This window comes from Marmota monax, unplaced genomic scaffold, assembly GCF_021218885.2.
Source record: "Marmota monax isolate L192 unplaced genomic scaffold, Marmota_monax_Labrador192_F-V1.1 WCK01_AAM20220418_F8-fsc00163, whole genome shotgun sequence".
Taxonomy (NCBI): domain Eukaryota; kingdom Metazoa; phylum Chordata; class Mammalia; order Rodentia; family Sciuridae; genus Marmota; species Marmota monax.
This window is the reverse complement of record NW_026693660.1, coordinates 1528388-1555450: the sequence shown is the minus strand read 5'-3', so window position 1 is coordinate 1555450 and position 27063 is coordinate 1528388. Positions and strand designations below refer to the sequence as shown.

General features: G+C 39.2%; 1 protein-coding gene across 11 annotated transcripts in view; it reads right to left on the bottom strand.

The window, feature by feature from the left end:
• The window catches only part of Ccdc77 (coiled-coil domain containing 77), a 51438-nt gene that overhangs the window by 22545 nt on the left and 1830 nt on the right, over positions 1-27063 (bottom strand). For 3 of the 11 annotated variants that reach the window (XM_046459906.2, XM_046459913.2, XM_046459916.2), the window contains exons 1-4: positions 15258-15353; positions 10811-10864; positions 8405-8642; positions 5058-5213 (exon numbers count right to left, since the gene is read on the bottom strand). In XM_046459906.2, coding sequence (XP_046315862.1) covers positions 5058-5213; positions 8405-8642; positions 10811-10848 — 432 coding nt within the window. In that variant the 5' untranslated portion in view covers positions 10849-10864; positions 15258-15353. Of the gene's footprint in view, positions 1-5057; positions 5214-8404; positions 8643-10810; positions 10865-14994; positions 15014-15094; positions 15234-15257; positions 15354-27063 lie in introns of those variants that run through there. The other 8 variants (XM_046459914.2, XM_046459915.2, XM_046459909.2 and 5 more) reach the window with 7 other exon arrangements.

The window sequence follows — 27063 nt, the reverse complement described above, 5'->3', positions numbered from 1 at the left end:
ACCTGGGCCGCACGCATGCCAGGCGAGCGCGCTACTGCTTGAGCGACATCCCCAGCCCCTTGATTCTTGATTTTAACTCTTGTGCTATAGATGTCCTATTAAGAAATTTGGAGCCCGACCCCACGAGATGGAGATTAGAGCCAACTTTTTCTTCTATCAGACGCAGAGTTTCTGGTTTGATCCCTAGCTCCTTGATCCATTTTGAGTTAACTTTTGTGCATGGTGAGAGAAAGGGATTCAGTTTCATTTTGTTGCATATGGATTTCCAGTTCTCCCAGCACCATTTGTTGAAGATGCTATCCTTTCTCCATTGCATGCTTTTAGCACCTTTGTCTAATATAAGGTAGTTGTAATTTTGTGGATTGGTCTGTGTCCTCTATTCTGTACCATTGGTCTACCCGCCTGTTTTGGTACCAGTACCATGCTGTTTTTGTTACTATTGCTCTGTAGTATAGTTTAAAATCTGGTATCGCTATACCGCCAGTTTCACTCTTCCTGCTTAGAATTGCTTTTGCTAATCTAGGGATGCCGTTGGGATTTTGATTAGCATTGCATTAAACCTATAGAGTACTTTTGGTAATATGGCCATTTTAATGATGTTAGTTCTGCCTATCCATGAACAAGGTATATCTTTCCATCTTCTAAGGTCTTCTTCTATTTCTCTCTTTAGTGTTTTGTAGTTTTCTTTGTATAGTTCTTTCACCTCTTTTGTTGTTCCCAAGTATTTTTTTTTTTTTGAGGATATTGTGAATGGGGTGGTTGTTCTCATTTCCATTTCAGAGGATTTGTCACTGATATACAGGAACACCTTTAATTTATGTGTGTTGATTTTATATCCTGCCACTTTGCTAAATTCATTTACTAGCTCTAGAAGTTTCTCGGTAGAACCTTTTGCGTCTGCTAGGTATAGGATCATGTCATCTGCAAATAGTGATAATTTAAGTTCTTCTTTTTCTATCTTTATGCCTTTAATTTCTTTCGTCTGTCTAATTGCTCTGGCCAGTGTTTCGAGAACTATGTTGAATAGAAATGGTGAGAGAGGGCATCCCTGTCTTGTTCCAGATTTTAGGGGGAATGCATTCAATTTTTTTCCGTTTAGAATGATGCTAGCCTGAGGCTTAGCATAAATAGCTTTTACAATGTTGAGGTATGTTCCCATTATCCCTAGGTTTTCTAGCGTTTTGAACATAAAGGGATGCTGCACTTTGTCGAATGCTTTTTCTGCATCTATCGAGATGATCATATGGTTCTTACCTTTAAGTCTATTGATGTGGTGAATAACATTTATCGATTTCCGTATATTGAACCAGCCTTGCATCCCAGGGATGAATCCTACTTGATCATGATGCGCAATCTTTTTAATGTTTTTGTATCCGATTTGCCAGAATATTATTGAGGATTTTTGCATCTAAGTTCATTAGAGATATTGGTCTGTGGTTTTCTTTCTTTGAAATGTCTTTGTCTGGTTTAAGAATCAGGGTGATGTTGGCCTCGTAGAATGAATTTGGAAGTGCTCCTTCTTTTTCAATTTCCTGAAACAGCTTGAAAAGTATTGGTATTAGCTCTTCTTTAAAGGTTTTGTAAAACTCTGCTGTATACCCATCCAGTCCTGGGCTTTTCTTGGTTGGTAGTCTTTTGATGGCTTCTTCTATTTCCTCAATTGATATTGGTCTGTTTAAGTTGTGTATATCCTCCTGACTGGGCAGATCATATGAAATTTATCGATGTCTTCACTATCTTCTATTTTATTGGAGTATAAGGTTTCAAAATAATTTCTAATGATCTTCTGTATTTCTGTAGTGTCTGTTGAGATATTGCCTTTTTCATCCCATATGCTAGCAATTTGAGTTCTCTCCTTCTCTTCTTTAGCATGGCTAAGGGTCTGTTGATCTTATTTATTTTTTCAAAGAACCAACTTTTAGTTTTGTCAATTTTGTCTATTGTTTCTTTTGTTTCAATTTCATTGATTTCAGCTCTGATTTTAATTATTTCTTGTCTTCTACTACTTTTGCTGTTGTTTTGCTCTTCTTTTTCTAGGGTTTTGAGATGAAGTGTGAGATCATTTATTTGTTGGTTTTTTCTTTTTTTGAGGAACGAACTCCAAACAATGAATTTTCCTCTTAGAACTGCTTTCATTGTGTCCCATAGATTCCGATATGTCGTGTCTGTGTTTTCATTTATCTCTAAGAATTTTTTAATTCCCTCCTTGATGTCTTCTGTAACCCATTGATCATTCAGTAACATATTGTTCATTCTCTAAATGATATAGGGATTTTCCTTCCTTCTTTTAGCGTTGATTTTCAGTTTCATTCCATTATGATCAGATAAGATGCATGGTATTATCTCTACTCCTTTATAATTTCTAAGAGTTGCCCTGTGACATAATATATGGTCAATTTTTGAGAAGGATCCATGTGCTGCTGAGAAAAAAGTGTAACCGCTTGATGTTGGGTGGTATATTCTACATATGTCAATTAAGTCTAAGTTATTAATTGTATTATTGATTTCTATAGTTTCTTTATTCAACTTTTGTTTGGAAGATTTGTCCAGTGGTGAGAGAGGTGTATTGAAGTCACCCATAATTATTGTATTGTGGTCTATTTGACTCTTGAACTTGAGAAGAGTTTGTTTGATGAACATAGTTGCACCATTGTTTGGGGCATATATATTAATGATTGTTATGTCTTGTTGGTGTATGGTTCCCTTGAGCAGTATGTAGTGTCCTTCTTTATCCCTTTTGATTAACTTTGGCTTAAAGTCTATTTTATTTGATATGAGTATGGACACTACTGCTTGCTTCCAAGGCCCATGTGAGTGGTATGATTTTCCCCAACCCTTCACCTTCAGTCTATGTATGTCTTTTCCTATCAGATGAGTCTCCTGTAGGCAGCATATTGTTGGATCTTTTTTTTTTTTTTTTTTAATCCATTCTACTAGCCTATGTCTCTTGACTGGTGAGTTTAAGCCATTAACATTTAGGGTTACTATTGAGATATGGTTTGTACTTCCATCCATATTTGTTTATCTTTGTTACTTAACATTTGTTTTTCCTCTTTGATTAGTTTTTCCTTTACTGTACTACCTCCCACTGTTGGTTTTCATTGTTATTTTTCATTTCTTCTTCATGTAATGTTTTGCCAAGGATGTTTTGAAGCGCTGGATTTCTAGCTGCAAATTCTTTTAACTTTTGTTTATCGTGGAAGGTTTTAATTTCATCTTCAATCCCGAAGCTTTATTTCGCTGGATACACGATTCTTGGTTGGAACCCATTTTCTTTCAGCATTTGAAATATATTGTTCCAGGATCTTCTAGCTTTCAGAGTCTGTGTTGAGAGCTCAGCCGTTAACCTGATTGGTTTACCCCTAAATATAATCTGCTTCCTTTCTCTTGTAGCTTTTAAAATTCTCTCCTTATTCTCTCTGTTAGGCATCTTCATTATAATGTGTCTTGGTGTGGATCTCTTGTGATTTTGCACATTCGGCGTCCTGTAGGCTTCTAGGATTTGGGATTCTGTTTCATTCTTCAAGTCTGGGAAGTTTTCTAGTATTATTTCATTGAACAGATTGCTCATTCCTTTGGTTTGGACCTCTATACCTTCCTGTATCCCAATAACTCTTAAGTTTGGTCTCTTTATGTTATCCCATATTTCTTGGATGTTCTGCTCATGGTTTCTTAACAGTCTCGCTGAGCTGTCTATGTTCTTTTCAAGTTGAAATACTTTGTCTCCATTGTCTGATGTTCTATCTTCTAAGTGTTCTACTCTGCTGGTAATACTCTCATTTGAGTTTTTAATTTGGTTTATTGTTTCCTTCATTTCCAGAATTTCTGGTTTTTTTTTTTTTTTTTTTTTTTAAATATACCCTCTATCTCCCTGTAGAGTTATCTTTTGCTTCTTGGATTTGTTTATGTAATTCATTGTCAAAGTGATCTTTCATTGTCTGATTTTGATGTCTAATGTCTTCTTTGAGACTCCAGATCATCTGTAGCATGTATATCCTGAACTCTTTATCTGACATTCCATCTGCTGCAGATATTACCTCTTCTAATGTTGAATTGACCTGCATTGTTTGTGGTCCTTTCTTTTCTTATCTTTTCATACTGCTCACGTTTCTTTCCAGCTTTGTGAAACTGTTGTGTTATTGATTTTCCCCCTATATATTTATATTGCTCTTGTATAGTTCCAAAGTCTCTCTTTTATGGAGAAAGACAATGTTAACAGTTCCCAATATCAATAGTACATCATCTAAGCACAAGTTTTCATTATTAATACAATTATAGATAGCCTCTAAGTCTACCGATGTTGGCTTCAATAATCATTTAAAAAATATAGTCATTAGTTTTATAAAAGGCATACCATTTCTGGTAGCATGAAGAAAACTGAATTTCAGGTGTAGGATGCTATGTTTAGGGGGAAAAGAGTGAGGGTATGGGGTTAATCTAACTTAGTAACTTTGGAGAGCTCTAACCAATAGACGGGTAATTTATACAGGAATGTATAGATTCAAACTCCTATCTGTATTTAGATACCTACTTATAGTTAGTAAAATTTAGGAGGTTGAAAGTGGCATAGAGGGAGTAAGAAGGAAAGAAAAAAATAACAAGGAAAGAAAGAGAAAAAAGAGAGAGGGAAAAAGAAAGTAAGAGAAAAGAAAAAAAAATTTAAAAAGTCTCTCATAACTCTTATTTTTTTTTCTTCCAGTAGGTGGCGTTGCCTATTCCTAGCTTGAGTCTCTGCGTTCAGGGTGGTGGAAGTAGCCAGTGTGAGAGGATTTGAGCTTCCACCTGTAGCCTCTCTAGTTTTAGTCTCTGAGATGGAAACCAGGTGCCTGATCCGTCGCAGAACTGAGCTGGTAGCCACGCCCACCAGTTGATGGGTTTTAAGGGTTGGTGGGATTTTCCAAGATGAGTTCCATCTGTTTTTCTCACGTGTTTGATGAGGTGGGGGGTGTTGGGGAGACCTTATGTTTGTCCAGAGCTCGGTCTGGTGTCCTGCAAGCCAAGCTTCTGCGTTTTGTGCCTCCTCCGGTCTGCACCCCCACGCCCCACGCCTGCCCTACCTCCTGGTTGGACTGACGGGCGGCTGGGCCCCTCCTCCGGGTTGGGTCACCGGGCAGATGGGCGGGCAGATGGGCGGGCAGATGGGCGGCTGGGCCCCCTCTCGCCTCCAGGCCGGGTCGTTTGATGGCGGGCGGGCAAGGCAGATCCCATTTAGACTGTTTAGCAAAAGATCAAATGATCTCTCTGTGAAATATATCAGCTCATTCTCAGTGCAGATTTGCTTCAGTTATGGTAATGTAGATTTTCAGGAACATATTTGCCTGATCCCATTCACAAGTAACTGATCTTCACTATACATCCTGTTATAATGGAAGCAACCATGGCTGACTTTTCCTTGCCAAGGGATTCTGCTAGCTAGGTGCACTGACACACTTCTGTGATCGTAGTGACTCAGGAGACTGAGGCAAGAGGATCCCAAGTCTAAGACTAGCCTCAGCAACTTAGTGAGGCCCTAAGAAACTTAGTGAGACCCTGTTTCAAAATAAAAAATACAAAGACCTGGGATATAGATCAGTGGTAAAGGACACCTGGATTCAACGCCCCCCACACATGGCCAAAAAAAAAAAAAAAAGACATTTTGCTTTTTCTGTGATTTCTACTGCATCATATTCTTGATTCTGTCTTATATGTTCCAGCTCTTAGGGCATCATGTTTCTCTAACCTTTTCCCACAACATAGTCATCTCTTCTGTAACTTCCTGTAGCTCTTCCAAAACTGAGGACATGGTTGATCTGTCAGGGCATGCTAGATATAACCATGCAAGGGAGGAAATAGAAAATGCTCACCACCCCCATGGAGCACACACCCAACCCTAAGTCATACTGTGGCCTGCTTATGGCATTTGGCTCAATTCTGACTATTAAAAAAAAAAAATCTAGCATTATAAATATATATGTATTTGATAAAAGTGACAGTTATGTGCCCCTCCCACACACACCAAAAAAGTCTCACATGTTTGGATAACTATAGTATTTCACACTGCTAGAGTGAAAAGCATGGTGCAGGTTGGAGAGGCTGAGATACTGGCAAAAATATTATAATATATAGCTCAATTGAACTATGAGGGTCTGAACTACCACTCTGGCAATAGTGATGGAGATATGGGAATGGATTAAGTAATATTTTAGAAGCAGAATTCACAGAACTTGATGGAGTGGGGATGAGCAGAACTGTAGGCAATGAAACCATTTACTAAGAATCAAAATAAAGAAAAAGTTAAGGGATAAGGTATGGAGAGAGGGGAAATATATGGTATATATGTATGGGGGATGGGTAGTATACAAAAAGGAAAGTCAGTTCAGATATGGATATTTTTACTTGGGCTCAGGAGAAAATTGAATCTGGGTATCATCACTATAGTAGCATAATGCATGGATTAAATAGGATCACATATAGTAGGAAATTTGACATTTAAGACTAAGGAAGAGGAGTTGTTGACAGAGACTGAAAAAACAAAACAAAACCTGATCAGAGAGGCTAGGTAGCAACCAAGAAGGAAAAACGACAGAAATCAAGACAGGAAGGGAATTTTAGGAAAGGATAGGTCAATAGTGACAAATATTGCAAAGTCAAAAAGAGAAGAGTTTGGCAAATAGTTAGCTGGAGAACACAGAAAGAAAAATTTGAGTGGACTTATGAGGATAGAGATGAAGATGCAGCGAAGGAGTCACTGAGAGGAAAAGTGAAAATACTCTAAGTGTTGTTGGGAAAAAACAGCCATCTAGATAAAAAGAGTAGCCAGAGGGGGAAGCACAAGTCAAGAAGGGCTTTTTTTTTTTCCCTTTTGGGTTGGGAAAGACTTGAGTGTGTTTATACACTGAGGAGAAAAAGTTCATGTTAAGCAAACTTGAATAGGTAAAGATGCTTATTCCTGAAGAATAAGACATGGGGTTAGGGATATGGTTCAGTGGTTACAGCAGTTGCCCAGCATATGTGAGGTCCTGAACTTAATCCCCAGCACTGCAACAACAGAAAAGGCAAGACAGAATTAGATGTCTTTAGCTATGTAGACGGGCAAGAAGGTAGTTCATGTATGAAAATTAGTATTCCTCCAGGAACTAGAAAGTAAATTACCTGTTGGGGGAAGAAGGCTAAGACAAGTTGTAGGCTACAGGAGAGTAGTAAAGGTATGGCACAGATGTGAGGGAGAGGAGAAAGAGAGAGATGGGTAAGGAAACTTCTGTATGATGATTGAGGTACAGCTGAATTCGTTTACCATCAACTCATTCTGTAATGCTGAGTGACCTTTCTAGAACAATGGTTCTCAATCAAGAGGGATTCTGCACATATACCTTCACCTCCACTGCCCAACCCCTGCCCCAGAAATATTTGGCAATGTCTGGAGACATCCTTTTTTTCCTTTCCGTACAGAACTTTGGGATTGAACTCAGGGCCTCACACATGCTAGGCAAACATTTTACCACTGTGATACATCCCTAACCCTTTTAATAATTTTATTATTATTATTTGGTACTAAGGATTGAACCCAGGGGCACTTTAATCACAGAGCCACATTCCCAGCCCTTTTAAATATTTTATTTATAGACAGGGTCTCACTAAGTTGCTTAGGGCCTCACTAAATTGCTGAGGCTGGCTTTGAATTCAACAATCCTCCTGCCTTAGTCTCCCAAGCTGCTGGGATTACAGGCCATGTGCCCAATTGTCCTTTTTTATTTTTTATTTTGAGACAGCTTTTGCTAAGTTACCCAGGCTGGTCTCAAACTTGCAATCCTCTGGCCTCATCCTTGCAAGTTGCTGGGGTCACAGGCATGTACCACCACATGTGGCTATAGACATTCTTGATTGTCACAACTAAGGAAATTATGCTACTGATATCTAGTGGATAGAGGCCAGGGAACACACTAAATATCCTACTGGACAAAGAACAGCCTCCCCCAGGACAAAGAAATATCCAGGCCAGATGTCAGTAATGCCAAAGTTGAGAAATCCTGCTCCAGGAGAATAGGTTGCAGAGAAATGGATTAAGGTGCAGTTGGGTTTCACTATGCAGGTGGAGCAAAAGAATAATCGCACAATTGTAGGTGGTACAGTTACTATGGAAATAATGCATGACAAGATTTAGGTTAGAAGAGAAGGACATGTCAGAAGCTGATATGCAGCACTTAGAAAACTGAAAAGTTAAGAAAACTATGGAGGGCACAAGGTTCTCCAAGCACTTAAAAAAAAAAAAAAAAAAGAGCACCAGCAGCTATCGAATGAACAACAAAGTTAAAGAGTAGTCAGAGTAGTCAAATGTAAAGGCTCCAGCCACCCTCCCACCTCAGCCATCCAAGTAACTAGGTACAGGTCTGCACCACCACATGAAGACATTATCTCTCTCTTTTACCTGTCCTTCACAGGCTTCTTTGTAGAACTCTAGCTTCTTCAATAGGTCCTCATTTTCTTCATCACAGTCAGCCATCTTCTTTTGATAATATTCCAGAAGCTCCTGAGAAGGGCACAGGACAGCCAGACGATCTCTGATTGAAGGCAAGGGAGTAGACTCCACTGAATCGGCCATTCTACTCCTCCTGGTGGGACCATTGATGCCAGAAGCAACACTGTATTTGGAGGCAATTGTTGGTCTATGAAATTAGAAAGGATGTATTTGTTAAATTCTCTAAACATTTATAAAGTCTTATAATGTTTAAAGAAAAGGGGACTTGTGTTCTAAAAGTGCTTACAATTAAGGTTTTTATATATATTGAAAGTGGTTAGTGAATAAACTTATAAATGTCTTCTAAGTGTCAATGGTTTAAAGCTAAATTCAAAAGATGTTAAAGACTATAAAGAGGGCTGGGGTTATGGCTCAGTGGTACAGAGCTTTCCTGGCATGTGTGAGGCCCTGGGTTCAATCCTCAGCACCACATATAAAAAAATAAAAGATCCATTTACAACTAAATATATATATTTATTAAAAAATCACTTAAAAATGGAATATAAAATTATAAAAACACCTAATGACCAGGTGCAGTGGTGCATGTCTATAATCCCAGTGGCTTGGGAAGCTGAGGCACGAGGACTGCAAGTTCAAAACCAGCCTCAACAACTTATAGAGGCCCTGAGCAACTTAACAAGGGCCTGTTTCAAAAATAAAGAATAAAGCGGTCTGGGGATATGGTTCAGTGGTTAAGCAGCCCTGAGTTCAATCCTTGGTACCAAAAAAAAAAAAAAAAAAAAAAGAAAGACCACCTAGTAACAATTAGAAATTTATCAAGATATTTGGACACGATGGTACATCCCTGTAATCTCAGAGACTCAGGAGGCTGAGGTAGGAGGATCACAAATTTGAGGTCAGCCTCAGCAACTTGGCGAAGCCCTAAGCAACTCAGTGAGACCCCTGTCTCAAATAAAAATAAAAAGAGACTGGGATGTAGGTCAGTTGTAGAGCACCCTGGCATTCAATTCCAGTACCACTGCCTACCAAAAGATTCATTAAGACATACAGCAACAGGAACAACCACATAGATCCTAAACTCTAGCCTGAGCCTGAGCCAGGTGTAGTGGTACTTGCCTGTAATCACAACAGCTTGGGAGGATGAGGCAGGAGGATCTCAAGTTCGAGACCAGTCTCAGCAACTTAGCAAGGCCCTAAGCAACTTAGTGAGACTGTTTCAAAATAAAAAAGAAAAAGGGCTGATGTGGCTTTGTGGTTAAGCATCCTAGGGTTCAATCACCAGCACCGAAAACCAAAAAAAAAAAACAAACCAAAAAAAAACCCACTCACAAAAAATAACTAAACTAGCATCTGAGACTTGAATTGTGCAGATTAAGACTAGATAATATGAATGTCCAAGAAGTTTTTGTTTATTTGTTTTTAGCAAACAAGAGACTTAAGCTATACAATGAAAGTTAGAAAACAAATGGTACAGAAGAAAAACACTCATTTGAAAATCAATCCAATTTGATTGTCTGTAATTTACAACAAAGTGCACATCAGAGTGAATAAACTTTATATCAGAAGCCTACAATTATATAGTTAATGAAATGTCGTTAATATACATGTTCACATCTAAGTACGAAAGCACATACAATAGACATTGACATTTATTCTTGGCTGGGGGTGTAAGTGTAGCTTAGTGGTAAAGACATGCACCTGAGTCCCTGGATTCAATCCTTCTTAACAAACAAACAAACAAACAAACAAAAACCACTCAACTTCATGAATAAAATACCTAATATCTTCTCAACCACTGAAGTTTTGGGGGGCTGGAGTTATAGCTCAATGGCAGACACAGCGTATATTTGGTAAGCACAAGGCCTTGAGTTAGATCCACAGTAACACCACAAAAGGGGTTGGGGGGCTTGAAACAGAAATACTATTTTACTTAATGTTTCATATCTTCAAAGGTGGTTGCCTAATAACAACTCCCGGAAATAGGTTAATTGAACTAAAAGGTACTCCTGAGATGGGAGCTATCGCACCAAGATGACGATGATGTGGCATATAGCAAATTGGTGGCAGAACCAGAATTAGAAGTTCCATGTTTATATACTGGTTGTTCCCTGTCATTCAGGATCTACTAGCAATGTGCCTAGCTCTCTCACACTAAATGAGTTCTGGTATTACCAGATAAAAGGTTTTTAAATCTAAATTCTGAACAAAATAGTGAAATGAGATCTATAATATAGCTCAAACTGAAATTTAGGAAGTACATTTCCAAAACCTTCTAGGTCCTATACTAACTTGGATTAAGGCTATGGAAGTCTTGAATTCTTATTTTAACAATTCAAAAATAAGTAAATATCTTACTTTCTGCAGACAGGGCTGTGTGTCGGGGTAAAGTTCATGCTGTCTTATTCACACCTATGAAATACACAAAAATTCATGATTAGAAGACATTAAGAATACTATAGGATATGGAGGTTGGTCCTCTCTCCAACATTATATTTGCCTCCTAAAGAGAATGTGATGCTTTTAAATGTAGTATTCTTTAAAGTAATTCCAACTCCTAAAATTTCATGCATTTTGAAGTATCATAAAGTACTCTTCCTTATTATTATTTTCAAATAAAATCAGAATGATATTGAATATTTGGGAGATAGCAAGAAAAGTCTCCTCGCCAGGCATGGAGGCACATACCTATAATGCACGCTACTCAGGAGGCTAAGACAAGCTCGAAGCTAGTGTGGGCAATTTAGGGAGACCCTGTCTCAAAATAAAAAGGGACGAGGATGTAGCTCAGAGGTAGAGTGCCCCTGGATTCAATCCCCAGAACTGGGGAAAAGAAACAAAAACACAAAGTCCCCTTACTATCAATGTTACTGGCAGTAGTGGAAAACAAAAAACAAAAAAACAAAAACCCTACAATCCTCTCACTGAAATTACATAAGGGAGATGCAGAAAAGTTTTCTTTCTTTTTTCTGGTGACACTGGGGATCAAACCAAGGCCCTCACACATACTAGGTAAGTGCTGTATCAGTGAACTACTTTTCCAGCCCTTTTTATTTTTTATTTAGAGGCAGGGTCTCACTGAGTTGCTTAGGGCTTTGCTAAATTGTTGAGGCAGTCTTCAAACTTGTGATCCTCCTACCTCAGTCTCCCAAACTACTGGGATTACAGGTACATGCCACTGTGCCTGGCTTGTAGTATATTCTCAACACAGTAGTTCTAGGGATTCTTTAAAGTACAAGTCAAAAAACAAAAACCCATCAGGCACAGTGGTACACACCTGTATTCCCAGGTGCTTGGGAGGCTGAGACAGAAGGATTACAAATTCAAAGCCAGCCTCAACAATTTACTGAGACCCTATCTCAAAATAAAAAATAAAAAAGGGCTATAATATAGCTCAGTGGTAAAGCATCCTTGGATTCAATCTCTAGTACCATGAAAAATAAATAAATAAATAGAAATGATTAATTAATTTCCTTTAAACACATCTCTTTCCACCAACCTCTCCAAATTGGGTTGATTTGCCTCCTGTCAAAAAATAATCCAGGAAAACCAGGCATGGTGGTGCATATCTGTAATCCCAGTGGTTTGGCAGACTGAGGCAAGAGGATCTCGAGTTCAAAGCCAGCCTCAGGAAAAATGAGGCGCTAAGCAGCCCAGTAAGACCCTGTCTCTAAATAAAATATAAGATAGGGCTGGGGATGTGGCTCAGTGTCAAGTGCCCCTGTGTTCAATCCCTGGTACCCCCACCCCTCAAAAAATCCAGAAAATAAAAAGTTATTGAATTGGTATGGTAGGATTATGGGAGATATCTTTTGTATGTATGTATGTATTTATTGGAACTAGAGAACCCAGGGGCACTTAATCACCGAGCCACCCCAGCCCTTTTTATTTTGAATACAGGGTCTTGCTAAGAAGTTGTTTATTTGAAAGCGCTGAATACCTTTTCTAAAAATATGGCTTTGTTATTGCAAGGATGGGCCCTGAAATCAGACTTAGAGTTTTTTGTTGTTGTTGTTGTTTTTTTTTTTTGTGGTGCTGGTGATTGAATCCAGGGCCCTAGTGCATTTGCAGCAAGCACTCTACCAACAGAGCTATATACCCAGACCCCAGACTTAGGTTTGAGGAAAACTTTGCCCCTTATTAGTTATGTATCGGAGGCACGTGATCATCTCTAAACCTCAGCTGCATGTCACAGGTAGGGTAAGGATTAAATGAAACAGCAAATAAAAGGGTTGAGCACCATGTTTGACACATGAGAACTCAAAGCAGCCTACTATTACTGAAAATTTTACTCCCTTGCTTCAAATAATTCTGTCTTTAAGTGTTTTTTTTTTTTTTTTAATTTACCATTTCTCCATCCATTTCTTGAAGGACATCATTATTTCTACTGCTTTTTTCTCTATCATCTAAAATCTGACTTGGTCCAGGACACAGGTACATTATCTATAATCCCAGCTACTCTGGAGGCCAAGGAAGATTGCAAGTTCAAGGCAGGCCTCAACATCTTAGTGAGACCCTGTCTCAAAGTAAAATTAATAAAGGGCTGTGGGTGTAGCTCAGTAGTAGAGCACTTGTCTAACATATACAAGGTCCTGGATGTAATTCCCAGCAGAGCCTAAAAAAATTTTTTTTTTTTTAAATTTTTAAACAAGGGCTGGGGACGTGGCTCAGAGTTAGAATGTCCCTGTGTTCAATCCCCAGACTGAAAAATAAATATATAAATCTGACTTGGCAAATAATTCACAACTACCTGTTGAATATGAATAAATGACATCTCTTTCAAACTCCTGATTTGAATTCTCAATTATGTTCTGGAGATTTTCACCTATATTTCCCATTAGAGCTTAAAAAAAGAACTAAAAGCAGAAATCACTCAGCTCATATTTCCCAAACCTTTTCCACCCAATCATGCCCCTTCTGACTTTCCCATTAGTTACTAATTCAGCATTTCCAAACAACCTGGGTTTGGCAATTTAAATTCATCACTTGATTATTTTTCTTTCTTTCTTTCTTTTTGAGAAGGGGTCTTGCTACGTTGCTTAAACCAATCACAAACTCTTGGGCTCAAGCAATTCTCCTAAGTACCTGTCAGTACCTGGGACTGTAGGTTCATGCTACTTCACATAGTCACTACTTATCTTGAACCTCCCATAGAACCATATGAAAATTTTGTATATTTTTCTGGGCAACTGGAGAGGCTGAGGCAGGAGGATCACAAGTTCAAAGCCAGCCTCAGAAATTTAGCCAGGCCCTAAACAACTTAGTGAAACCTTGTCTCAAAAAAAAAAAAAGGGATGGGAATGTGGCTCAGTGGTTAAGTGCCCTTGGGTTCAATCCCTGTGTACAAATAAAAAAGAAAATTTTGTATATTTTATCTTTACAGTGACCATGCTAAGTCAGACCATCAAGATATTCTTTTTTACATTCCAGTGCTGTGTACTGAACCCAGGGGCTTTTTGCCACATCCCCAGCCCTATTTTGTATTTTATTTACTGACAGGGTCTCATTGAGTTGCTTAGCGTCTTGCTTTTGCTGAGGCTGGCTTTGAACTTGCCACCAATCCTGGCTATTTATTTTTTTAATACTTTTTTTTAGTTGTAGATGGACACAGTACCTTTATTTATTTTTATATGGTGCTAAGGATTGAACCTAGTGCCTCACATGTGGTAGACAAGTGCCTACCACTGAGCCAAAACCCCAACCCTCTTTTTATTTTGAGACAGGGTCTCACTAAATTGCCCAGGCTGGCCTTTTGATCCTCCTGCCTCAGCCTCCTGAGTTGCTAAGTGCACCACTTCACCTGCACCACTTCACCTGATTAGAATCTCAAAACATTCTTACCAGGACCACTACAACAGTTTAACTGTTCTACCCACCCCTGTATAGGTCCTCTGAACCTTTTTTTTTTTTTTTTTTGTACTTGGTAAGGGGATTGAACCCAGGTGTAGTCTACCACTATGCTCCATTTCCATCCCTTTTTATTTTTTGAGACACGGTCTCACTAAGTTGCTTAGGGTCTTACTATTACTAAGTTGTGGAGGGTAGCCTCGAACTTAAGATCATCCTGGAAAATTCATTTTAAATACTATCCCCTCATTCTTTTCTGACTTTCTCCATCCAGAATGTTCTAACTGAAAAATAAATTAACTTGAAATTCTTAAAAACAAACAAACAAACCCAAACAAACACTGGGGTGGCTCAGCGGTAGACTGTTTGCCTAGCACGTGCAAGGCGCTGGGTTCGATCCTCAGCGCCACATAAAAATAAGTAAAATAAAGGTATTGTGTTCAACTACAACTAAAATTAAAAAAAAAAATCACCGGAGTTTTTGTATATGTATCTTTTATTATTTGCAGTGCTGGGGATCCAACCAGGGCCTCGCGCACTCTTAACACTACACCCCCCAACCCGAAACTTACTATTTTATTTACTCCCACCACAACTCTGTTAGGTAGTTTTACTTTTCCTTATTTTACAAATGAGGAAACAGATTTGGACTAGCATGGGGTGAGGGAATACCGGAACCCATCTCCGGTACGTACAAATCAAAATTCCTTTCTTCACTTCATCCCGTCCTTGACCCTCGCTGCCGCAGCTCCCCAGGGCGGCCGAGCCCCGGGTCTCTCCTTTGCAGATACTAACTTTGCGTTTCCGGCCCCCAGCTCGTCTAAGTATCCTCAGGTTCCAGGATCCTGTTCCTCCCTTCCGCACTGCTTCCACAGTTAACTTCTTCCTCACTGGGTCTTCTTCTCAAAGCCTCCTATCTAAACCCCCTTCCTCCTAAACCCGAAACCCCCAGACTCACCACACACTAAGCCGGCGCGTGAGAACTCAACTGAAAAACAAGTCAAATCAGGGAACACCACGGAGCCACTGAGCGTTCAAGAATCCGTCCAATCACCCGCGAGTTTACACGATCCTTTGGATTGCGCACCAATAAGAAGGCTGGTCCCACGCAGAAGCACAGCTCATCCCGTCTGGCCTCTCACCGCGCCAAAAGTCGCCGGGAAACGGAGTTTGGCTTCTGCACGTAGCCCTAGGCCAGGATATGTAGCGCCCCCATATAGCAATTCCCTGTCACAAAACGCTAGTTCTGGAAGCTATGGGTTTAAGCTTCTATTGTTGTTCGGAGGATTGAACCCAAGGCATTTAACCATTGAGCTACAGCCTCAGTCCTTTTTATTTCGTGGTGGTGGTGGTGGTGGTGGTGGTGGTGGTGGTTGGAGGGCGGGGGGCATTAATGGTCTCACTAAATTGCCTGGGGCCTTGCTAAATTCCTGAGCTAGCCTGGAGCTTGCGATTTTCCTACCTCAGCCTCCCAGGTCACGGGGAGTACAGGTGCGCATGCCTCCGGCTCCGGTTTAAACTTTCGTCCAACAACTTTGCTCTTATGAAGAATGTTGCATAAATGCCATGCATAATCATGGTATTGCTTACAGGAAAAAGCCATCATGTCTTGTTACTATGGTGTAATTAACAAGCTTGTCTCAAGAATGTGAAGAGTAAAAAAATTTTCTCAGGGCTAGGATTGTGGTTCAGTGGTAGCGCTCTTGCCTAGCCTGTGTGAGGCACTGGGTTCGATTCTCAGCACCGCATAAAAATAATTAAGTAAACTTTTAAAAATATCTTCTTAAAAAGTTTCTCCTTCAATAACCTGGTAGCATAGAGCCAGGATAGGACCTCGAGTTCAATTTCTCCACTCAGGGCATTATATATTTAAATGTTATGTTACTGTTTGTCTGATAGCAGATATTGCTTCTTTTACAAAATGAATTTATGGGGCTGGAGTGGTGGCTTAGAGGTGGAGTGCTCGCATAGGATGCATGAGGTGCTGGGTTTGATCCTCCGCACCACATAAAAACAAACTAATGTATCCACCTAAAACTAAAGATACATACATAAATAAATATTTTAAAAAATAAAAAGAATATGCTGTTTAGGAACATTGCAGCTGGTTCCTTTCCTCCCCTCCCCCAATATATATATATATATATATATATATATATATAGAGAGAGAGAGAGAGAGAGAGAGAGAGAGAGAGAGAGAGAGTGTGTGTGTGTGTGTGTGTGTGTGTTGTGGATGAAATTTATTTTTATTTATTTTTATGTGGTACTAAGAATCGAATCCAGTACCTCACACATGTTATGCAAGTGCTCTACCACTGATCCACAACCCCAGCTCCTCTTTTTTAAAAATAATTTTATTTGCTTATTTGTATTTGGTGCTAAGGATCAAACCCAGTCCCTCACACAGCTCTGCCACTGAGCTACAGTCCCAGCCCATTACTTCCTCTTCTTGAGAGTTGTGGGAAATGGACTTAAGTCATGTAAGTTCAAAACTCAATTATGGTCTCTTTTTTTTTTTTCAGGAGAGTCAGAAAGAGGAGTAGAGGAAAGACACTTTAATCCCAGACTTAACAGTTACGACTATGGAAAGGCTGAGACTTCACTGGTATAAGTCCTAAGGATATCTAAATGGCACTTGCCATCTTCTCCTCCCAACCCTGTTTCTCACCACCCCTCTTGTAATTTTCTCTGTTAGTAACCCAGGATCTTGTGTATGCTAACACTTGGTAGGCCTTGCTAAGCTCTATCACTGAGCTACATGCTCAGCCCAAAAAGTGCTTTTTTTCAGTGCTATGGATCAAACACATAATAGACTAATGTTCCACAATGGAGCTACACCCCCAGTTCCAAAAAGGTAATTTTTTCCTTTTTTCAGTACTGGGATTGAACCCAGGGGAGCTTTGCCAGTGAGCTCCATCCCCAATCCATTTCATTTTTGAGACAGGGTCTTTAAGCCTCTCCAGTTACTGGTATTACATGTGGGCTCCAATGCACCAGCTCAAAAAGATTTTTTTTTTAAAGCACAATTCTCTGTATACTCCTAATCATAGATACCATGGAATACAGAATGAAGTCCAGGTAATAATGTGGCATTCAAAGACTGCCACAGTTGGACCCTGCTTGTCTCTATTATAAATTACTGACTACATTTACTGAAGGTAGCATGCATTTTTCAGCTTTTGCTCACATTCTTCTTTTGATCTGGGTTAGTCCTTTCCATAAATCTTCACCCATAAAGTTCCTACCAAGGCCAACTCAAATATCATCACTTACATAACATTGATTTATTTCCCTAATTGGAAGAATCCCTTATGATCCAATATAAATTTAGCAATCTAGCCCAGAACTCCAGGGCTCAAGCCATCTTTCTGCTTCCCAAGTAGCTGGGACTATAGAAACATACAATTGTACCCAGCCAAAATAGTGTATACTTACTTGCTTGTGCTTATTGTTTTGTTTCACTCACTACTAGAATGTGAGCTCTGCGAGAACAGATATTTGATCCTTTTTTTGGTTCACTATCATATATCCATCATTTGAAGAGTACCTAACACATAGCAGATGCTCAATAAACGTTGAATGAATGTATAACTCCTCCCTACATGTGTACTGACCCCCTAATAGATTGCTTTTCTTCCATTCTATATCTAAGTTAATGCATCACGCATGCCTAAAATCTAAGTAGCTTGGGAGGCTGAGATAGGAGGATCCAGCTTTAGCAATTTAGCGAGGCCATAAGCAACTCAGTGAGACCCTGTCTCTAAATAAAAATTTAAAAAGGGCTGGGGGACTGGGGCTGGGACTCTGGTGGAGCACTTGCCTAGCATGCATGAGGCACTGAGTTTTATTCTCAGCATCACATATAAATAAATAAAAGGTCCTTCAACAACTTAAAAAAAAATTAAAAGGCTGGGGATGTGGCTCAGTGGGTTCAATTCCAGTACCAAACAAAGCAAAAAACATAGGGTCATTTTCAATCTATCCCTTTCTCTCAATCAATCAAAAGAAAATTGAGCCAGGTATGGTGGTGTTCGCCTGAATTCCCAGAGGCTTGGGAAGCTGAGGCAGGAGAATTATGAGTTCAAAGCCAGCCTCTGCAACTTAATGAGGTCCTAAACAATCTAGGGAGGTCTTGTCTCAAAACAAAAAAAGGGCTGGGGATGTGGCTCAGTCGTTGAGTGCCCCTAGGTTCAATCCCTGGTTTCATTTCATATAAAATGAAATGAAAAATAAAAGTCCAGATGAAGTGGCATACACCTGTAATCCCAGTGGTTTGGGAGGCTAGACAGAAAGATTGTGAGTTCAAAGCCAGCCCCAGCAATGGTGAGGCACTAAGCAACTCAGTGAGACCCTGTCTCTAAATAAAATACAAAATAGGGCTGGGGATGGGGTTCAATGGTTGAGTGCCCCTGGGATTCAATCCATAGTACCTGCCCTGCCTACAAAAAATGCATCTCAAAAGTACTGTATATGTATTCCTACTTTTTAGTTTATAGTACAAATAACAATTATTTTCTGTTTTCTGAACACTGAATATGAGTTCAAAACAATATCTATCCTCAAACCCATGTTGACAACAAACAACACAGATTCAAAGTGAAATCCAGGGCTGAAAATGTAGCTCAGTGGTATCACTTGACTAGCATGAGTGAGGCCCTGCGTTTGTTCCCAGCAGCACAAAAAATAAATCAAAGAGAAAAAGAAAAAAAGAGTTGTTCAAACATTGGACTGGGTGAGCACTCAATAAGAATGTTTGCTAGGCATGGTGGCACCCCCCCACACAGCCCTTCCCTTCTTCCACTCTGCCCTGTCCAATCCAGTGAAACTGCCCCCACTTTGGTTTTTTGGAATTGGCTTATTTCACTTAACATGACAGTCTTCAGTTCTATCCATTTACCAACAAATACCATAGTTTCATTCTTCTTTATGGCCGAGTAATAAAAACCCTAAATGTTAACTGAATTCTTGAAGTGAATAAATTCAATCAGATCATCAGATATAGAATAAAACTATCATTATTTTGGCCTAAGTAAAGTTGAGAGGATTTTAAAAAATTTGTTCATTGTGTGTCTGTGTGCATACTTGGTTGTGGGGCAGAGAAGCTACATGGCCAGCACTAGAGTTTATTAATTATACTGATTTCTTGCAATGTTAAATTCATAGGACTAAGGGAACTCAGTCATAAAAGCCTGTGCTTGGCATGCTTGAGGTCCTGAGTTCCATTCCCAGGACTGTAAAAAATAAAGTGTACAAAAGAACAACTTAAAAAACAAACAAACAAACAAACATTGTGTGTGTGTGTTCTGGGAACTGTAGCATTTAAAAAGAACTACTTGTGTATATATACCACTTTTTTTTTATCCATTCATCTATTGAAGGACATCTAGGTTGGTTCCACAGTTTAGCTATTGTGAATTGTGCTGTACAAACATTGATGTGACGTGTCCCTGTAGTATGCTGTTTTTAAGTCCTTTGGATATAGACCCAGGAGAGGGATACACAATGGCATATTACTCAGCAACAAAAGAGAATTAAATCATGCATTTGCAGGTAAATGGATGGAGTTTGAGAAGATAATGCTAAGGGAAGTTACCCAATCCCAAAAAACCAAATGCTGAATGTTTTCTCTGATATAAGGAGGCTGATTCATCGTGGGGTAGGGAGGGGGAGCATGGGAGGAATAGACGAACTCTAGGCAGAGGGGTGGAAGGGAAAAGGAGGAGACATGGGGCTATTAATGATGGTGGAATGTGATGATCATTATTATCCAAAGTACATGTATGAAGACACGAATTGGTGTGAATATACTTTGTATACAGCCAGAGATATGAAAAATGTGCTCTATAAGTGTAATAAGAATTGTAATGCATTCTGCTGTCATAAAAAAAAGATGATAATGTTGATTGTGACAATAAAAATAGACTGTGGGAAAAAATAACTACTAATATATATACAGCATTAAAATTAAAAAAAAATTTTTAGGGGGCTGGGGATGTGGCTCAAGCGGTAGCATGCTCGCCTGGCATGCGCAGGGCACTAGGTTCGATCCTCAGCACCACATAAAAATAAAATAAAGATGTTGTGTCCATCGAAAACTAAAAAAAGAAAAATAAATAAATATTAAAAAATTCTCTCTCTTTACAAAAAAAAATTTTTTTAGTTGTAGATGGATACAATATTTTTATTTATTGATTTATTTTTACATGGTGCTGAGGATTGAACCCAGTGCCTCACATGCGAGGTAAGTGCTCAACCACTGAGCTACAACCCTACAGTGTTGAAATTTAAATGCTTAAATATTTAATAAATAAGATCTGTGGTTGAGACTATTCCTTGGTAAGGTATTTAATTTTTTCTTTCTTCCCTTTACAGTGGGTCTCGTCTAACTCTCCCATCTTTTATCATGCTAATTCAAACTCTAGAGTCACAATTCTTTGTCAATTAAGAATAAATAATAGTATAAACAATAGTTTTTAAAGTGTGACCCAGAGATTCCAGACTTTTTTGTCCCCAAAGCATTTTCTGAATGTCTTGAGGTCAAAATTATTTTAATAGTTCACACTAAGATGTTACTTGCCTTTTCCACTGTTGACATTTGCATTGATGGTACAAAAGCAACGATGGGTAAAATTCTGGTCCCTCAGATAATGCTAACTGAAGTTAGAATAAATGTGGTAGTGACACCAAACTAAACTAGTAGTCATTATCCAGGTAAACGGGCATATTACCACTAAGCTCCATTTCTTTTCTTTCTTTTTTTTTTTGAGAGAGAGAGAGAATTTTTTAATATTTATTTTTTAGTTTTAGGTGCAACATCTTTATTTTTATTTTTATGTGGTGCTGAGGATGGAACCCAGCGCCCTGGCGCATGCCAGGCGAGCGCGCTACCGCTTGAGCCACATCCCCAGCCCACTGAGCTCCATTTCTAACCCTTTTTATTTTATTGTATTTTTTGAGAATGGTCTCGCTAAGTCATTTAGGGCCTCACTAAATTGCTGAGGCTATCTTGGAACTTGCAGTCCTCCTACCCCAGCCTCCTGAGTTGCTGGGATTATAGGCATCCACCACTGCGATTGGCTGTTACGTCTTTGAATAGCCTTTGTGCTGAAATAGGAAATTCACATAAAGTGCTTCTATTGCATACAGAAAATACAGTTTGTTTTTTTTTTTCAAGGAAAAGCACATACCAGCTGAACTAGCCACTTTTTTCATAGAACACAGAGGTATAACAATCGATGATTATTCAGACTTAGGAATTTGACAGTCATTTTGTTAAAATGGAAACAATTGATGCTATTTGTTGGCAATGTGAACTTTCAAGTGAAAATTATAACTTTAGAAAACTTGTTTCTGACATCTTGAGTTTGACAGCTTTCCAATTGTATCATGTTATCAATGGTGATATTTTTGTGATTTTGATATTATATAACATGCCAAATTTGGAAGATCTGTATAAGTCAGTGAATCAATATTTTCCAAATGACTAATGCATGATGTTACAAAATCATGACTGGATTAAAAAATCAATTCAAGTACAAGTTAACTATCATTTTACTCTAACAGAGTACACAAAAATCAATTGAGTTGTGCTGGGCGCAGTGGTATATTCCTGTAATCCCAGCAGCTCTGGAGGCTGAGGCAAGAGGATCACTAGTTCAAAGCCAGCCTTAGTAATTTAGTGAGACCCTGTCTCTAAATAAAATACAAAATAGGCTGGGGATGTGGCTCAGTGGTCAAGTGTCCCTGAGTTCAATCCCTGGTAACCTCCCCCCCAACCAAAAAAAAAGTCAGTTGAGTTGGGTGTGGGGGACAAATCTGTAAGCCCAGCAATTTGGAAGGCTGAGGTAAAAGGATTGCAAATTCAGGGCCAGTTTGTGCAATTTAATGAGTCCCTGTTTCAAAATAAAAAAATAAAAAGGGCTAGGGATGGAGCTCAGTGGTAAAACACACCCAGGTTCAATCCCCAGTGTCAAAAAGAAAAGAAAAGAAAAAGAAAAAAAGTCAATTGATAAAAGTTTTGTTTCTGAATAACTAGGCTTTAAGAAATCATAGTGATTGCCAGGAATAGTGGTGCATGCTTATAATCCTGGCAACTCAGGAGGTTAAATCTGGTAAATCAGGAGGATTTCAAGTTCAAGGCCAGTCTCACCAACTCTGTGGGGCCTAGTGGAGCCCTAAGCAACTTAGTAAGACCCTGTCTCAAAAAAAAAAAAAAAGGACTGGGGATGTAGCTCACCAGTCAAGTGCCCCAGGGCTCAATTACCAAAAATTAAAAAAAAAAAAAAAAAAGCTTCTTTGTTTCCCAACTATGTGTCTAGGTCAAGCTGAATTTTCTTCATGTACTTCAATGAAGATAACATATCGCAAAAGATTAAATTCAGAAACAGATATGAGAATCCAGTTTGAAACATTAAGAAATTTTCAAACAAAAAACCATTGCCACTTTTCTCCTTATATATATATTTTTGTTTTGGAAAATATAGTTCTTATTCTGAAAATGCATTTATGCTAACATGTTATAGCTTATTATTTTATTTTTTTCATTGTTAATTTGTTCTATTTAGATGTACATGACAGGGCTGGGGATGTGGCTCAAGCGGTAGCGCGCTCGCCTGGCATGCGTGTGGCCCGGGTTCGATCCTCAGCACCACATACAAACAAAGATGTTGTGTCCACCGAAAACTAAAATAAATATTAAAAAATTCTCTCTCTCTCTCTCTCTCTCTCTCTCTCTTAAAAAAAAATAGATGTACGTGACAGTAGAGTATATTTTGACGTTTATATATACATGGAGTATAACTTATCCTAATTAGGATCCCATTCTTGTGGTTGTACATGGTGTGGAGTTTCACTGGTCATGTATTCATATATGAACATAGGAAAGTTATGTCTGATTCATTCTACTCTTTCTTATTCCCATCCCCCTTGTTTTATTTTAAATGAATAAATGTTTATTAGTTTTAATTGCTAATATGTAGTAAATATCAATATATATAACCCATACAATAAAAGCTTTTTAGAGGGGCTGGGGATATAGCTTAATTGGTAGAATGCTTGCTTCATATGTGCAAGACTCTGGGTTCAGTCCCCAGCACCACAAAAAAAAAAAAAAGGATTTAGGGGCTCATGCTTAGACTGAGAGTCTACCAGGGCCTCATTTGTCTATTAATTATAAAGTGAAACTATTTTATTTTTTTTGCAGCACTGGACATGGAACCTAGGGCTTCATGTATGCTAGGCAAGCACTTTACCACTGAACCACATCCCCAGCCTCAAAACCATATATATATATAGGCACTGGGAATTGAACTCAGGGGCATTCAACCACTGAACCACATCTCTAGCCCAATTTTGTATTTTTATTTAGAGAAGGGTCTCACTGAGTTGTTTAGAGCCTTGCTAAGTTGCTGAGGCTGGCTTTGAACTCGCAATCCTCCTGTCTCAGCCTCCCTGAGCCACGGGGATTACAGGCATGTGCCAACTATGCCCATCTTATATTTTAATTTAATGTTTGGCAAAACAACAAAAAAATTTTTTGGTACCAGGGATTGGACCTGGGGGTGCTTAACCCCAGCCCCTTTTATTTTTTGAGATAGGTCTTTGTAAGTTGCTTAGGGCTTTCTAAATTGCTGAAGCTGGCTTTGAACTTCTGATCCTACTGGCTCAGCCTCCAGAATAACTGGGATTATAGGCTTGCACCACTGTTCCTGGCAAAACAAATTATTTCATTAATTCTTTTTTTTTTAACTTTTTTTTTAAGAGAGAGAGAGAATTTTAATATTTATTTTTTAGTTTTCGGCGGACACAACATCTTTGTTTGTATGTGGTGCTGAGGATTGAACCCAAGCCGCACGCATGCCAGGTGAGCGCGCTACCGCTTGAGCCACCTCCCCAGCCCCTCATTAACTCTTTGGATGAAATCCAGAGGCACTTACTTACCACTGAGCCACATCCCCACCTGGTTTTATGTTTTATTTTGAGACAAGTTCTTGCTAAGTTGCTTAGGGCCTCCTTAAATTGATGGGTTTGATTTTGAATTTGCCATCCTCCTGCCTCAACCTCCCAAACCACTGGGATTACAAAGTGTGCACCATCACACCTGGCTCATTGACTCTTTTTGGTTAGAATTTCATTGCCTCCCCCCCTCCTTTTTTTTCAGTACTGGGGGGTTGAACCCAGGGGTGCTCTACTTCTGCTACCATGGAGTTCCAGCCCCAGACTCTTTTTTTTCTCCCCAAAGAGAGTTTTTGTTTGTTTTTAAGGAAAGTAGATACATATTCAAGGGAGAACAGTGGTAATTGAGAGAGAGAGGAGAGAGAGGGAGAGGGAGAGGGAGAGGGAGAGGGAGAGGGAGGGAGGGAGGGAGAGGGAGGGAGGGAGAGAGAGAGAGAGAGAGATACAACACACCCACACACACTGTCATTTGGGGTAAAGTAAGGAATATACATTCAAGGGAGAATGTGGACAAGCTCTAGAGGCAGACAAGAGCCCAGCCCTTTTAAGTTTTTGAGACAGGATCATGTTAAATTGCTAAGAGTGGCTGGCCTCAACTTGCAGTTCTCCTTCCTCAGCCTTCCAGTCTTTGGAATTACATAAGTGTGCCACCTCATTGGCCATTTCTTCCTTTTTTTTTAATTAAAAAAATTTTTTTTTAGTTGAAGATGGACAGAATGCCTTTGTTTATTTTTTTATGTGGTGCTAAGGGTCGAACCCAGTGCCTCAGACATGCTAGGCAAGTGCTCTGCCACTGAGCTATAGTCCTAGCCTCAGCATTTCTCCCTTTTTTTGGAATCGTGTGGTTTTCCAGATTTAAGTAGTAGAAAACCTAAGGCTTCTGTAAGTCATTATAATTGTATACAATGAGTCATGCTTTCCTGTGTCCACATCACTTTGCAATGTGATTCTGTCACTTTCTATCAAGAAATGCAGTGTAGGCTGAAGATGTAGCTTACTGGGTAGAGAGCTTGCCTAGTCTACACAAGGTACTAGATTTGATTTCCAGTACAGAGGGGAAAAAAAAAAAGAAAAATAATAAATAAAATACAATGAAGTCTATTTCACTATGCTCCTTTTCTGATACTGGGGTTGAACTCAGGGGAGGTTTACCACTGAGTTAAATCCTTGGTTCTTTTTTATTTTAAATTTTGAGACATGGTCTTGCTAAATTGTTGAGGCTGGACTGGAATTTGGGATCTTCCTGCCTCAGCTTCCTGAGTCACTGGGATTATAGGCATGCATCATGTGCCCAGCTATTTCCCCACCTTTCTGATTCTGGGCCTTTCTTTTGACATGCTTTGACCAACAGAATTTGAGAGAGTGTTTGATACATTTTGGAGTCTAGACCTTAGGCTTTTGCTTCCAGTCTTATCCTATTGGAATGCTAAGACTACCATGCTGTGAAAAAGCCCAGTTTACTATTTTAAAATTAGAAACCAGAGCTGGGGATATGGCTCAAGCGGTGGCGCGCTAGCCTGGCATGCGTGCGGTTTGGGTTCGATCCTCAGCACCACATACAAACAAAGATGTTGTGTCCGCCGAAAACTAAAAAATAAATATTAAAATTCTCTCTCTTTAAAAAAAAAAAAATAGAAACCATGTAAACCAAAGTTTCCCAGCCAACAACTAGTACCAATTGCTAGACATATGAAAACATCTTGCACTCTCCCACCTTAATTGTGTATTAGCTTCTTCTGGAAAATAAACCAGTAGGATATGAGATTTCTCTTTAAGGAATTGGCTTACAAGATTATAGAGGCTGGCAAGTCCAAAATCTGCAGGGAAGGCTGGCAGGCTGGAGACCAAGAAAAAGCTGATGCTGCAGTTGAGGTCCAAAACAAATGGCAACATTCCTTATTGCTCAGGGGTCAGTATTTTGTTCTATTCAGGTCTTCGATTGATTGGATGAAGCTCACTTGCTTCATAGAGGGCAATCTGCTTTATTTAGAGGTCTCTGATTTAAATGTTAATTTCATCCCCAAATGCCCCATCACAAACACCCAGAATGCCGCCCCTGCCTTACTGGGGATTGAATTCAGGGGAACTGGACCACTGAGCCACATCTCCAGCCTTATTATTTTTTAATTTAGAGACACTGGTCTCACTAAGTTGCTTAGTTCCTTGTTTTTGCTGAGGCTGGCTTTGAACTCAAAATCCTCCTGTTTCAGCCTCTATAGCTGCTGGGAAACTTTGGTTCACATGTGCCACCGCACCCAGCACAAACATCCCGGATGTTTGACCACATATCTGGCCACTGTGGGCCTGCCAAATTGGTACATAAATTTAAACATTAAACCAGTCAAGCTGTCAGATGACTGTGACTGCATGAGTAAACCCAGGTGAGGCCATGAATCTATCAGATTGCAAACCCATAGAATTGATAAACAATTTTTATTTTCAGTTTTGAGGTAGTATGCCATTCAACAAAGGGTAACTGAAATAGAACTATCTCCTCAAAGTGTCTGTGTGAGGTTTAGGCTGGTAAGTATGAATAATTGGGCATTACCTTTTGTGGATGCTGTAAATAAAATGAAGGAATATTATCAATGTCATTCTTGGAAGTCTCAAAACAAAATTTAGTGTATGCAAATATAAGATGAGGCAATAAAACACAAGGGAAATTGTTTTGTGGATCCAATTCATTTATTTATTGGGTGAATCCATTTATTTAACAGTCTCATCGCATACTCCCCATATCCCAAGACTATTCAAGGAGCCTGGAAAACAATGGCCAATATATGGACAATGCCCCTGTCTTTGTGCAGCTT